Below are 14,871 nucleotides of genomic sequence, written 5' to 3' on the forward strand. Positions count from 1 at the left end.
TCTTGATGGAAAGTAATAATAATGACTTAGACAATAAGATACTTGGCATCAATTTTAAAGTTAATAACTAAAAATGACAAAACTATTATTTTAAGAACTAAAAAAGAACTAAAATTGATATTAAATCTCACTTTATTATTATATAGTGTACACATTAAAGGGCCAAATAGTGATTTTTTTTCCACTTTTAACCTTACGACTATTGAATCATTTTCACATTTGATTTTCAACTATTATTTTTCTATTTTTGGTCACATGATTATTAGATCATTTCATATTTGGTCTCCGACTATTAACTTTTTCACATTTGGTCCAACAACTTTTAAAATCTTGTCACATTTGGTCCTCTTGTCAAATCTTCAATCACCAATGACCAAATTTTTTAATTAAAAATGTAATAAAAATGACAACTTTGTCCTTCATGATAAGTCACTTGATTATTATGCATTCATATTCAATAACATAGAGAAACAACTTTAGTTACCGGTGATCGAAAATTAAGCCGGAGAACCAATGTTGTAAAGTTTTAAAAGTCAGAAATTAAATGTTGAAAAATTAATAGCCGTTGACCAAATGTGAAATTGATCCAATAATTATGAGACTAAATGTAAAAATAATACTCCGTATTTCGTAATAATCGAGGACTAAATGTGAAAATGTCTAATAATCACGGGACAGAAACTGATAAAAACACTCCCCAAATAGTTATCGGACAGCCGAGGAAACAATCCAGCTACTGTGTGTCTACTGGTCCACCGTTAGTTGGTTAATATAAAACGGCAACGGTCTCTGATCTGATGAGATGAGCGACTGAGTGTCGCGGCATTCATCTCCTTCCACTCACCACTGTCTTGAGGTTCAATATCAAGTACAGGGGTAAGTGTGTTCTATCACCATTTCCTTCTTTCTGAATCTAAATTTACCCGAAAAGGCAAAACCCTAATTTAAACCCTAATTGGCAAGTTGATTTTTGAATACCAACGAGTCGAGTCGAATCGGAAGGCACAGAGTTAGTCTGGTATGGACACGCATTCTTCCCACCTAACAGCGCCAGTCCGTTCAAGGAGCTCACAGTCTCCATCGCCGTCGCACTCCGCGTCGGCCTCCGCGACGTCATCTATCCACAAGCGCAAGCTGGCGTCTGACGACCACGCGCCTCCGTTCCCTTCCTCTTTCTCCGACACGCGTGACGGTGCGCTGACCTCGAATGATGACTTGGAGAGCATCAGTGCTCGGGGCGCTGACTCCGACTCCGAAGACGAATCAGAGGAAGTCGCCGACGACGATGAGGAGTATGATGACTCTTCAATGCGCACTTTCACGGCCTCACGGTTGGAGAACAGCGTGGCGCCATTAGCTAGGAATACTAAGCTCAAGACGGAGAGTTCTGTAAAAGTTGAGCCTGTTCAGGTGGCAAAAGACACCGGAAGTGGTGGTTCCGGTAATTCCGGGGCTCCACCAGCTCCTGGTTCTGTTTCAGGTGTCGTGGTGAAGGATGAAACTATGAAGAATATTTTTACTGAAAACTTACAGACAAGTGGGGCCTACATTGCAAGGGAAGAGAGCTTAAAGAGAGAGGTAACTCATTGTTTTCTAACTTGTCTATTTTGCTTTGTTTTCAGGCTCTTCAATAATTAATACTCTACTGCTTTTTCTTTCTTTGCAATTTTGAATAAATGAAACAAATTCTTACATTGCTGAGGACAGTAAGTGAATTTTGTCTTTCTTTCTTTTTGTTATATCATAGAGGAATGAGGATTGAACCTTGGAACCTCCTATATAGAGTCAGTTTATGCTGTTGGTTTTATCTTGATTACTCTTAATAGCTTCTCTACTATTCTGCTTTGCTACAACAGTACTAAGCAGTATTAGGAGAAAAAAAAAACAAGAAGATGACTTATGATCATGGATCTCCTGATGAACACTATGAATCTGTATGTTCATGCTTTATGGTAAAGCAATCTCATGTTAATCCCTTAATTAGTGTCAGACCCGACCACCCCGACCACCTATGTGGTCGAATGGGTGGGGAGAAGTACATCTTTCATCAATCAATCTATGGTGCATTATAAATGTAAGATGTGTAATTGCTTATGACTGTACTTTTCTTATATTTCTTGATAGAATGATAGGAAAATAATGTCAAATGTGTTAAGGTAGGTATTCTTAGTTCTGATTGCAATTGGTTAACTTTTGTTTTTTCTAAAGATATTGCCAGTAACCAAGGTTGCAAAAAACGTTAGACGCTGATTTTATTTTTTATTTTTTATTTTTTTAAAATTAAAAAAAATAAAATTTAAACTAAAAATTTTAAAATTCAATTGTAAAACATAAGGTTCCTCTAGTTTTTTCTTACAAATTATTTACGTAAGTGGTTGTAAAATCGTTTTGAATATTGTTGAAACCATCTAAATACATAAAAAGTTAAAATTAAGAGCAAAAGAAGCATTTTTTGGAGAAATTAGAGAGCCAAACCGCCTTTGGCCGTTTGCGGTGTATAGATCTCGAAAAAATACGCGGTTTGAAAAAAAAAATTGTCCAAAACGGACAACCGAGTCAAAAGTTATGCCTTCCCGAACTTTTAACACTTTACAACGCAAAAAATAAAAAATAAAAAATAAAAAAATACAAAAAATAAACGGCCGAACCGGCCGTCTAGGCGGCAGCCTAGACCGCCTAGCCGCCCGGCCGGGGAGGAGGCCGATTCCGGCCGAATCGTCCGCGGCCGGGCGGTGCCTAGTGCCTAGGCGCGATTTTTGCAACATTGCCAGTAACTACATTGTTAGTGTTTAGAGCTTTCTTATCACTGTAGCTATTGTCAACATAATTTTTCAAAATATTTGCAGGAGGAAGCAGCAAGACTCAAGTTTGTATGTGTTTCAAATGATGGTATCGATGAACACATGGTTTGGTATATGATATTTCTAATTTTATTTTAAACGTAAACTTTTGTAGTTTTGTATTAGTCTGACAAGGATTGTAAAAGGTTAGATATGTAATTTCTACTGCATACAAAATTAGCCTAATGAAATAAGAGAAATGGCTCAAAACCTTTACTGCCTAAGGAGTGTACTATATTGGGATTCCACTCTAATAGATCTCAAGGAGTGTAATATATTGGCTTTCTTCAGGTTGATAGGATTGAAGAACATATTTGCCAGGCAATTACCTAACATGCCTAAGGAATACATAGTTCGTCTTGTAATGGACAGGTATGTTCAATGAATGTTTCTCAATGTGTTTGAATTACTGCATCTTTTTCAACGTCGTGAGACCTTGGTCTATCTGTTAGAATGTGGATGGATGGTTCTTAATTTTGGGGTGTCCTTGAGGTTCATCTGGTATAAAATCTACAAGTAGGTGTTCAATTGTTATATGATTCTCTGTTAGACAATTATCTTAAATAAAAATAATAAAATATAGGAATAATTCTTGGGATCCCACATTCCCACTGCTTTTTTGCTTTTCAATTCGGTAGACAAGAATACATTATGGCTTATAGGAATGTGGAAAAAAAAAATTTACAGTTTCACACAGTACCTTACTGTTAAGGGGGAATTTGGATTCATATGTGAATGCATATCTGGAAAAATACCCTTGGTTCAAACTTACTACCCAATTGGGAAGAGGTCATATTATGTTCAGTTTGCATGCCAGTATCTACCTTCCAAATTTTAACCCTGCCAAAAATTTTGATGATTAAGAGCTTTACAAAGTTTGTCATATTGTACTCACTGTAGAATTAGATAGCATGGTACCTGAAGTTAATGACATATGGTTGACTCCTTGTTTGGAGCCAGTAGTTTGTCTCTTTATGCTGATTGTGCCTTCCTATAGCTCTAGCATCCACCTAATAGTTTATTGATGTTTGCAATGTTTTTTTTTTTTTTTTTTTTTTTTTAATTAATAACTTTGCACTGATATCTGATGCAGAAATCATAAATCTGTGATGGTCATTAGACGTAATCTGGTGGTTGGTGGAATAACATACCGTCCTTATGTAAGGTACAATATGTGGTTATAATTCTTTCGGAGTATAAAATAACAGTATTTGTGTTCTTTTTTTTTTTTTTTGGGAGGAAGGATCAAATAACCCTCTGAACTTTTAAGAAATGTGCAAGGGCCCTCAAACTCAAATAAAAGCTTCAAATAAATGCTTGAACTTGTAAAAAAATTCAATGGGTCTTTTTTCAACCTTTTTTTTCCTGTTAAATTCTAGTAAATCCCAACTCAAATTTCTGTATTAAAATTGAGGCTTATTTCCATGTTGACTATTAATATTATTTTTATTTTTAATCCCTCTTCTTTAATGAAGAAGATTGCAAATCTGAAAAATGCCAATGCTAGGAACACCACCAGCCGAAACTCCGCTGTCAAATCTTGATGGAAATGCTACCATCTTCTCTTCACCCCTTCTTCTAGAGGTTTGTAGACGTAGAGATTCTTTATCTAGACCTCTGGATCTGGATGAAGAGCTTTCTCTTCACCCAAATTCAAGAATTTGACATTCCCATCAATCTAACATTCCATGAACCAAACACCCCTTAAAAGAAATCAAGAATAGGAAGTTTAATATGTTGGGTTTGTGAAGATATTTGTTTGTATTCCTATGAGATCCTTCTTCCTGATTCTTTCCATTGGATGTTGTAGCCAGAAGTTTGGGGAGATAGCGTTCTGTGCTATTACTGCAGATGAGCAAGTTAAGGGCTATGGCACCAGACTTATGAACCACTTAAAACAGTTTGCACGTGATGATGATGGCCTAACGCACTTTCTCACATATGCTGACAATAACGCTGTTGGTTACTTTGTCAAACAGGTGCTGCAAATGTCTATATTCTTTTATGGTACTATTGTTTAATAGGGAATCCCATGTCAATTTCAGCATAAATTCCATTTGGGAAAAATATGAATATTTCCAATCTACTCAAACTCTTTATGTACAATTCTTATTTGTATTTTACCACAAGTCATTCATATACTCCCACTCACATGTATTTTGCCAAATCACCCAAAAGTAAAGATGTCAACTGTGCTATCATAAGAAACTTATAGAAGAATGTTAACATTGATATAACTATATATGTAGCCCGGGATATTATCTTGTGTTATTCTATTATTGGTCCTTTTAATCATAATGCCATATTGGTGATAGGATCTCTCCCTATGAATGGAAAATCCAATTTAAGTTCAAACTAGTGTTACCTATGTTTTCACTTGTTCAGCAACAATGTCATAGTAAATCTGAGTACATTGAAAACCCTATATGACTATATGTGTTATTGTTGAATGACACTCCATATGTCTTTCAATAAGAATTTTCCTTGACATTTTTCTGTAATTGTGGGGATTGACTTCTCACAGCGCTAGTGTTTCTCTTTCTCATCCCTTTGATTTGGCATCCACTCTCTACACATGAGTTGGCAATTTGAAAGTTGTTTTTTTTTTTGGTATTTTAGGGGTTTACAAAGGAGATATATTTGGAGAAAGAACGTTGGCAAGGGTATGTTTTCCCAAGTTTATGTGTAATGTATACCATTCTGGTAATCCTCATTGTAAAGTAAATATTGGAGCTTTATCTTATCATCATGATGTTATTAAGATGCTGTTTACCAGTTACCAGTCCATTGTTCATCTGGTTTTCTATCAATTCTTAATTTCCCAGGTACATTAAAGATTATGATGGAGGAATCCTTATGGAATGCAAAATAGATCCAAAGCTTCCTTATACTGATTTATCTACCATGATACGCCGTCAGAGGCAGGTAAAATGATCCATGTGGTATTGTGGTTGAGAATTCCACTTAGTTTCCTGGAATAAGTAATACTATGTGTACTTGTTAGGAGTCAAACAATGGGAAATAACGGTGACTATGATTTACATTTATGCTGTATTTGATGATTCTAGGCAATTGATGAAAAGATACGAGAACTTTCAAATTGTCACATTGTCTACCAAGGAATTGATTTTCACAAGGTATATGCACTCATCCGGGCTTAGTATCCTCAAACAATTCCATTTGTTACTAATAAATGTGTTGCTCCATGTATTTCTGTATAATTTGGAGTGGATTCAATCTTTGTTTTGTGAAGATTTGATTTTTATTTAGGAACCAAAATGTTGCCTTATTATAGTTTCAGGTATTTGTGTTAAAAAGAAAAGCAAATGAAGTTAAAAAGGTAAACCAATAGTGTTATTGGACAAAGTGTCAGTGCAATGCTAAACTCTAGGGTTATATATGTTTAACAGTAACAAGGGACTAAAGTGGTTCAGTGTCACATTCTATAGGAATAAAAACCTCTCTTTTCTTCAGGCATGTATTGGATTATACAATCAGAAAAAGGAAAGAAACTAAACCCTGGTTTATGATTATTATTTGCATGTGGTAGTGGCAATCTTTATTCTTGGGATCTTTTTAGATTTGATGTTGAGTGATCTTTATTATTCTTATTTAGGTGATAGTGACTCTGAACTTGAATTGATTCTTTCAGAAGGAAGCAGGTATTCCCAAAAAAGCCTTCAAGGTCGAGGATATTGCTGGTTTAAGTAAGTTCAGCACATTCTTCAACATATCTAGTTCCCTTTCTTTCTTTTGAAAGTGAAGAATTGTGATTTGGATTGACTGCATGCTTGGCACTTCCCTCACTTCTAGATCCTAATAAAAACTCCATGTGGCCATTATAATAGGAGAAGCTGGGTGGACCGTTGATCAATATGGTTATTCTCGGTTTAAAACAATGAACTCGTTGTCAGATCAGAAGTCATTGACAGCATTCATGCGCTCACTTGTAAAGGTAAGTCTCTTAATATTCTTATTTGTCCACTACTCCATATCTTTCCTATTTTATAGGTTTTTATTGATGGAAGTTGAGGTTTCCATCCTAAATTGTTTAGGTGGTTTCTTTATTTGGGATTATAATTAAGGTAGTCATTGAAAATCATATAGAGACAGTAAATTCTCTTATGTGTAAGGACTTTAATAAGATTGACAGTAGGCATGCCTCAGGGAAATTGATTGGTTATTTGCCCTGATTGCTTTGTGGTCGGGATTGCTATAAGGAGCAAACCAAACATTAATTCTTTCCCTCAAAATTTTTTCATGGTGTCTTATCTTTTGCATGTTCTGGAGTCTCTATAGCTTGATTAATAGTATTAACAATAAAACTAAAAAGAAAAGAGAGAGCCCCCGTATTTTTGTTGCCATTATGCAAACCCTATGCGGATATAGCTGCCCGTTGTTAGTGATGCTCTCTATTTTGAGCAGGCTATGCATGACCATCCTGATGCTTGGCCATTCAAGGAACCAGTCGATGCACGGGATGTCCCTGATTATTATGAGATCATCAAGGATCCAATGGGTATATTCAGTTTCCTTGGTTTCTAAAATTGTTCTTGTTATTTTGGTAGTGTGGCATCTTTAAGAATTTGATGTCATTTATTCCTCTTTTCATTTTCCCGAACATGGATAAATCTATTAGTGAACTGTTTTATTGAATAGAGCCTAGAAAGTCCTAGCCCCCCAGCAGACAATTCTTGGAGCCTGAGATCTTATATATGCAAAGCATAACAATTGGTTAAACTACATTTGAATAGTGTCGGGAAATAATTTTAATATTAATATCATATTAACATCAAACCTAAACCAAATACACTCGCACAGTGGATGAGTTTTAGAGATTTTGATGTGAACGCTGATTTTATGCAATTATGCATGAATGTTGAGCTCAATATAGGTTGGTCAAAACACATACAAAATGCTCTCTTTGTGTAATGTATTTGGAAGTGTTGCTTTGGACATTAGTATATATGCCAAATTTTGGCACATGCTTGAAGAGCATTTGAATGCTTCAAGTGATGTATTTTTCATGCCTATGAAGTCTTTGTCTTGGTGTATATTTCTTTTGTACAAATGCTTGCAAAGGTTATTTATTCATAGGAGTCAACTTTGCAGTAACCTTACTGAACAAGAAAAAACGTTTGCAAAGTAGCAAACAGGGTGGTTTCTGGTGGTTCATTTGCCTTCTAATTATAGCTGTCTAGAATTTTTAGCATGTCCTCTTTGTAGCAGTATAATGTGTGATGAAGCCAAGATTCATATCTAGAACCTGTTTCTTTACCTTGCTAAATTGCAAATATATATTTGTTTTCATGGCGAGAACAGATTTGAAAACAATGTCAAAGCGGGTTGACTCGGAGCTGTACTATGTCACGTTTGACATGTTTGTTGCGGATGTCAGGAGGATGTTTAACAATGCTCGGACCTATAATTCTCCTGAAACCATTTACTATAAATGTGCAACCAGGTACAATACAAGAACCCTTTTTATCATTTCATTTGAGCCTTTTCCTTATTATTATTTCTTTTCATCCAATATTTGCAAACATTCAAAAACTGATGAACCACCTGTAGGCTGGAAGCACATTTCTCAAACAAAGTTCAAGCTGGTCTACAGTCTAGTGTTAAAATTCAATAGCTACCAAGGTCTTCACAAGTGGACAGACTTTATTGCCCCGCTTTCTAAATTATTTAACTTAGTGTTTCCATAATTATGATCAAAGTTACTGGCAGAAGCACTAGAATTATGTATGGGGTAATGTTGGGATTTTAATGCACACAAGTCAGCATGAAAGTATACACTCTGTATAGTCTGTACTCTTAAGGGAGCGTTTAGTTCACAGAATGTAATGTAAAACTTGGTAATAGGGTTACTTTTTAAGAGTAAGATTACTTGGTAATAGGGTTACTTTTCAAGAGGTCATGTGATCTAACGTAAGGTTACTTTGTATGTTTAGTTGTAATTGTAGGAATGTAAAATTAACAAGTTTGTATGCATAATTACTTAAATACATGATTATTGTATTATTTTATAGGAAAATGTTAAATGTCTTTGCATTTACCACTCACAACATAGCTACTCCCTACTGTGGCAAGTTTTAATAATATTTTTTTTAATTTCAACTTTCAACCTCTTTAAACTTGTAACATCATGGAGTGGCAAGTTATGTGCTGTGTTTTATTTTATATATGTATAAATATATTATTGTTATTATTACTATTATATTATACTTTTTATTAGTATTTATAAGGGTAGACTGGGTAGTTGATATTAACAAAACTAAAATATTTAAAGTAATGTAAGGACTAAGGATACCTAAGAAGATGGATGTAATCACACTTAGACCTGACAATTCGTGTATATGGGTTCGTTAATAGGTCGATACATAATGACACGAATACGATAAGAAAAAAAAAAAAAAACTAACATTTAAGTTATATAAAAAAAAAAAAAAAAAAAAACCTACAATTCAATCCATCAAACAAACTAAAAAAAATATTCAATTCATAATATTCATAAAATGATAAAATAATATCCCAAAATCATAATTAAAGAAGTTCATACTAGTTTTTAGAATAAAATTGAACACAATAAAAATTTTAAATTTTAAATTGTTGAACATCAATAATTGGTGTAGGATTTTGACATAATGTAGTAAATTTATCCTTAGTCATGTTCATTGGTGTAGGATTTTGACATAATGTAGTAAATTTATCCTTAGTCATGTTCATAATATCTTTTGTAATCTCATTCATGTTAATGGTTCTTAGCGGGTTATAATCAGGTTCGTGTAAACGGGTTAACACGATCAGGGGCAGAGCCAGGATTTGTTCATGTGGGGGGCAATCACAATTTGAGAGAGAATAACAAAATACATTAATATTTATTTAACATATTCCAAAATACATCATTATATTACAAATTTACTAAAATTTAGAACATATTTCTAAATTCAATGACTCAATATTTGTAAATGATTTACTTGAGATGTTGAATCTTCAAAATTCTTTCTATTAAAGAAAATATCGATTCTTTGTATCTTTTTCATTTCAACTCAAACTTGATGTTCATAGTGTTAATTTTTTTTTGTTGACAAATTAATTGAATTAACTAAAACGAAAATAAAATAAAATAAGTAAACAGAGATTAAAGTAGTAGAAATTTAAAGATTTTGGTAGCAAAATGACAATTTATTATTATAATAAGAACAATTGCAATGTATTTCATTTGTAAATTAAAAAACTAATTAGATAACAAATTAGCAATCCAGTAAGTTACCCAAGAAGCTTGCTTGGAGGGGGACAAAATGACAAATATTTAGTGAGGGGGGCCAAAAGAATAAATTACAATACTAATATTAAAAAAAAAAAATTGGTGGGGAGGAGGGGGGGGGGGGGGGGGGGGGGAGGGGCAAGGCCCCCTGCAACCTATATGTGGCTCCGCCACTGAACACGATAATATTAACGAGTTCTTAATAGATTAAATGGGTTGACCCGTTAAGACACGAAACATAATAGGTTCTTAACGGGTCAACCCGTTAACGATTCGGGACACGTTAAGACTAAACATTAACCCGTTATTTTTATATCTGATTTCGTATCGTGGTAACGAGTCGCGTCCATAATTACCAAGTCTAAATTCACACTATTTCAAAATCTTACATGACGGTAATATAAGATTATTAAGATAATCCCATAACTTGAATTAGGTTATATAAGGCTTCGAATCCGGTGCACCCCTCTAATAGATGAGACCATGAGGCCTCATAATATCCATTGATTCAATTTCCATTAATGGTTGAGATTATAAGAAATTAGGGTAGTAATTAATGACATTTACCAATGTAAAGGTTATATTAGTAATTGTAATTGTAATTTAATTATGGACATAATATTATTGGAATCTGAAGCATTATTTTAGGGATTTGTGGATGGAAATTAATAGTTTCAATTATTACAAAGCTTGAAGAAGTGAACGTGGCGTGGACAATGCTAAAGGAGAACACGAAGCGGTGGGAGGGCAGGAACAATACTGGAGCACATTTCTCAAATGGCTAGTAGCAGTACCGGTAAGTGCATTTACATGTCAACGTCTGTGCATATGCTGAAGAATGGGTTTTTTTTTTTCCCGATGGGGGTGGGAGGGGGGGGGGGTGTGTGTGGTTGTTGGACGAAGTAGTAGTCCATTGATGCGCGTAGCGTGTTCGTGTTAAGGTGGGTGCGTACATGGTTATTTGTTTGACCGATAGGATGGCGGGATGATGCGTAGACAGCAAATAGTATGTGCGTAGAATGTTATAATGTTGAATTTATGGTTTGGTCGAATTTTTTTAAACTATAATACGGGGATTTGGTTGGTCGACTAAAGTGAGACGACTATTGTTTGCGTGAGTTAAAGAACTGGAACAGTGTGGGAGGGTAAGCACGGTGAGTACAACTTATATCACTGTATTGATGAAAGTTACAGTGTAAAGTGCGTATGAGGATATAGGCCTGTGCATATCGCCTGTATAGCTCTTAGGGTGTGTGCGTAGATAGCAAAGAGTGTGTGCGTAAACAAACATGCTTTATACCGCAAAGTAGCACGCTACAAAACAAACAAGCCATGATCCCACCCACAAAAAAACACAACATAAAATAGAAACAAAAACGTATATGCGAAAAGAAAAACAGTACAATGCAAACAACTTTTATATATCGAAAGCGTATTACGCACAATCTATATACACACGCACGCACAGACTGGAAATGCACACTAACACACGCCAGCTACGCACATACCAATTACTCTAAAAACACCATGGTATTATTTAACTAAATCTTTTCAATGCACTCACACGCCTTTGCTACGCACATACCAATGACTAAAAACACCGTGGTATTATTTAATAGAAAAACATGTTTATAACACACTGCATTAACCTATAACCCAAGCACAGTCCAATAGAACAATTAAAATGAAAACTAATCAAAAATTGAGAACCACAAAAATAAAGTCACATGAAACAGACTAAACATATCAATATGCACATACCAGACCCTCTATATGCACAAACGATATAATAATCTATGAATAAGCTATGGCATATGAAAAATTTAAAGAGGTAACACATCCTAAATTACACAAGAATGGATCATAAATCAAAGTATACCTACTACGGTGAATCATTGATATGCAATTTGTAAAATATTGAACATTTAAATAACACACTGCACTACATTACAAAACCAAGCATTACATTACAAAACCAAGCACACTCTGAGGCAGAGATATACGCATTGACCCACCCACATCTGGCACCGGGTGATCGGGGGCTTGGGGCACTTCAACTGCTTTAGGTTGTGGCAAAGTCGCCGGCCGATAGAGTTCTTCGGCCACTCCTACTGTTTCCGGATGTGCCAAAGGTGCCACCGGATCAGCTACACCAACGGGCTCAGAAACACCATTACCTGCAAATGGCATAATGAATATACTTAAACTATATAACCACTAAAAAATGTAAACATACTTAAAATAACACCCAAAAACAAAGAGAATTAAACTAATCACAAGCAGACCGAAGAAGCTAAAAACGCAGTTCATAATAGATAGAGTGAACACGCAATAAGCACAAACTAAAGCCTACCAATGCACAATCACACGCCTTTGCTACGCCCATACCAATGAACTAAAAACACCATGGTATTATTTAATAGAAAAACATGTAGATAACACACTACATTAACCTATAAACAAAGCACAATCCAATAGAACAATTAAAATTAAAACAAATCAAAAATTGATAACCACAAAAATAAAATCACATTACGAATGCACATAATACCGACTAAATTAGCAATATGCACATACCAGAACCTCTATATGCAAAAAGAAAAACAGCACAATGCAAACAACGTGAAAATAAACGAAGACGTAGTACGCACAAACTATAGAAATCACACGCATAGACCTGGAATGCACACTGACATGCCTAAGCCATGCACATACCAATGACCTAAAAACACCATGGTATTATCTAATATACACCAACCAACCAGCCAAACGCACCAACCGGATTAATTCTACGCACATACAGCCAGCCAAACCCACCCAAATCAACAACATACCAGAACCACCCAAATACTAATTATGCATACTACAATCAAGTATACTAATTAATCCTATCTGGGAAATGGGACAACATCCACTTAACACAAAGAGGAAAATGGAATTCCCCAATTAAAGAAATATTGTTACAGCACTCTGGATTTGACATAGGATCTACCAGAAAATAAGAATGCATCACATATTGGTGGGCAGTTTGATCACCAAGCCATAACTTCTGCAAATATCATGAGTGGAAAAAACATTATCTCAGAAATCTTCATATTCATGGTGACATGTTCATCATATAGTATACAGAAAAACAAGCATTGGGCTTAATCCCTATTCCTAGCAGGCAGATGAACAACCCTGATCAGGAAGTGTGGTGAAAAGTTTGTGTGTATAATTTAGAGTAAAAACGATTATGCAATTATGAACATGGTTTCCTAAACCTGATACAGAAAAGGGAATGCTAACAAGAAAAAACAAAAAGAATCTACGCGGCCTATCCAAAATGCCGGACTAATCTTTACAAGTGTAGGCTACTTACATGTGTGATTGATTAATGATACAGAACTCGTCGTGAGACTGTGGAGATCAAGTTTTACGCGAACCTAGTGCACTGCTTTGCAAATGTAACGCAAACAGAGGGAAAAAAACAGAAGCAGGAACACCGGGGACGCAAACGCCGACCCAAAAGCCCCATGTACCGCCGGAAGACAACCACCCCCCCCCCCCCACACACACATGCAACAACCCCAAACCTCCTAATCTAAGTACAGTACTACAGAAACCTCAAATTCCAAAACCCCCAATATTTAAATAAATTTTTTTTTAAAAAAAAACATAAATCAGAACCCAAACCCTAACCCGTAACTACACACGCCTCCGCTCATGAACCTACCAAAATCCGTCCACCGTCAAAATCCCCACATCCCGGCGAAAATCCCACAGAAAAAAAAAAACACAGAAACCCCATAAAATAAGCACGAATACTACACACCCGAGAATTATCAACCCCAACCCCTTCAATCGAGAACAAAACCGATCAAAAAACGGAAACAAACATACCTAAAAAAAAAGGAGCGAAGACGAATACCTGCCATGGAACCCAACGAGTTGCTCTGTAGTCTCCTCGACCGCCGGACGCTCTACCCAGCCATGATGAACGCAAGCAACGACCTCTGAGAAGGAAGCGAGAGAGTGCAATGGACGATGAAAAGGCAGAGGATGGAAGGAAGCGGGAGACTGCCTATTCTACGAAGCGACAGAGAGGAAAGATGATGAGACCAAAAATACCAAAGCACAAACCCCGGCGACATTAAATACATAACATAATTAAACCCAATGGCAAAGTACAAAACAACCCCTATATTCAATCAAATCAAGCACACGTGGGCATAACAACAACTCAATATGAACCATTGAATTAAAAAAATCAACGGCCAGAAAAAGGGCTCGCGAGCTCACCTGGCAAGGGGATGCACCAGATTCAAAATCGGTTATATAATCCTATATATAATAAAACCATATGGTCTTGTGAAAATTAAATGGTGATAATCAACATTTAATTTTCACAAGACCATAATAATATTGTTAATTATAATAATAATAACAATAATAATAATAATTGTAATAATAATAATGATATTAATTTCCACTGAAAACTTCTTTTATATATATATATATATATATATATATATATATATATATATATATATATATATATATATATATATATATATATATATATATATATATATATATATATATTTATTTATTTATTTATTTATTTATTTATTTATTTATTTATATTTCAATTTCTACTGGCAAATTATTGTGTGAACGATGGTCCACATAATTGTATGGATCATGAATATTAAATACATTTTTAATATATTAAAAATACATTATTTTTATATTGAAAGTATCTTACATACATATATAATG

At 34.9% G+C, this 14,871-nt stretch overlaps 1 protein-coding gene across 4 annotated transcripts; it reads left to right on the plus strand.

The window, feature by feature from the left end:
• The first annotated feature begins 684 nt into the window (after positions 1–684).
• LOC109182798 (histone acetyltransferase GCN5-like) lies at positions 685–8,757 on the plus strand. 4 transcript variants are annotated; one of them, XM_019332999.1, is made up of 14 exons: positions 688–880; positions 964–1,578; positions 2,847–2,911; positions 3,132–3,212; positions 3,934–4,005; positions 4,651–4,819; positions 5,460–5,503; positions 5,666–5,765; positions 5,909–5,977; positions 6,493–6,547; positions 6,689–6,795; positions 7,266–7,359; positions 8,163–8,304; positions 8,412–8,757. In XM_019332999.1, exons 2-14 carry the CDS (start codon positions 1,021–1,023, stop codon positions 8,473–8,475), a joined length of 1,620 nt encoding a protein of 539 aa, XP_019188544.1. In that variant the 5' UTR covers positions 688–880; positions 964–1,020; the 3' UTR covers positions 8,476–8,757. The 4 variants fall into 4 exon arrangements, with proteins under 4 accessions (XP_019188545.1, XP_019188544.1, XP_019188543.1 ...); XM_019332998.1 differs by having other exon boundaries at positions 688–876; XM_019332997.1 differs by having other exon boundaries at positions 688–1,578.
• Positions 8,758–14,871: the final 6,114 nt, after the last annotated feature.

The sequence above is a fragment of the Ipomoea nil genome, unplaced genomic scaffold (genome assembly GCF_001879475.1).
Source record: "Ipomoea nil cultivar Tokyo-kokei standard unplaced genomic scaffold, Asagao_1.1 scaffold1074, whole genome shotgun sequence".
Taxonomy (NCBI): domain Eukaryota; kingdom Viridiplantae; phylum Streptophyta; class Magnoliopsida; order Solanales; family Convolvulaceae; genus Ipomoea; species Ipomoea nil.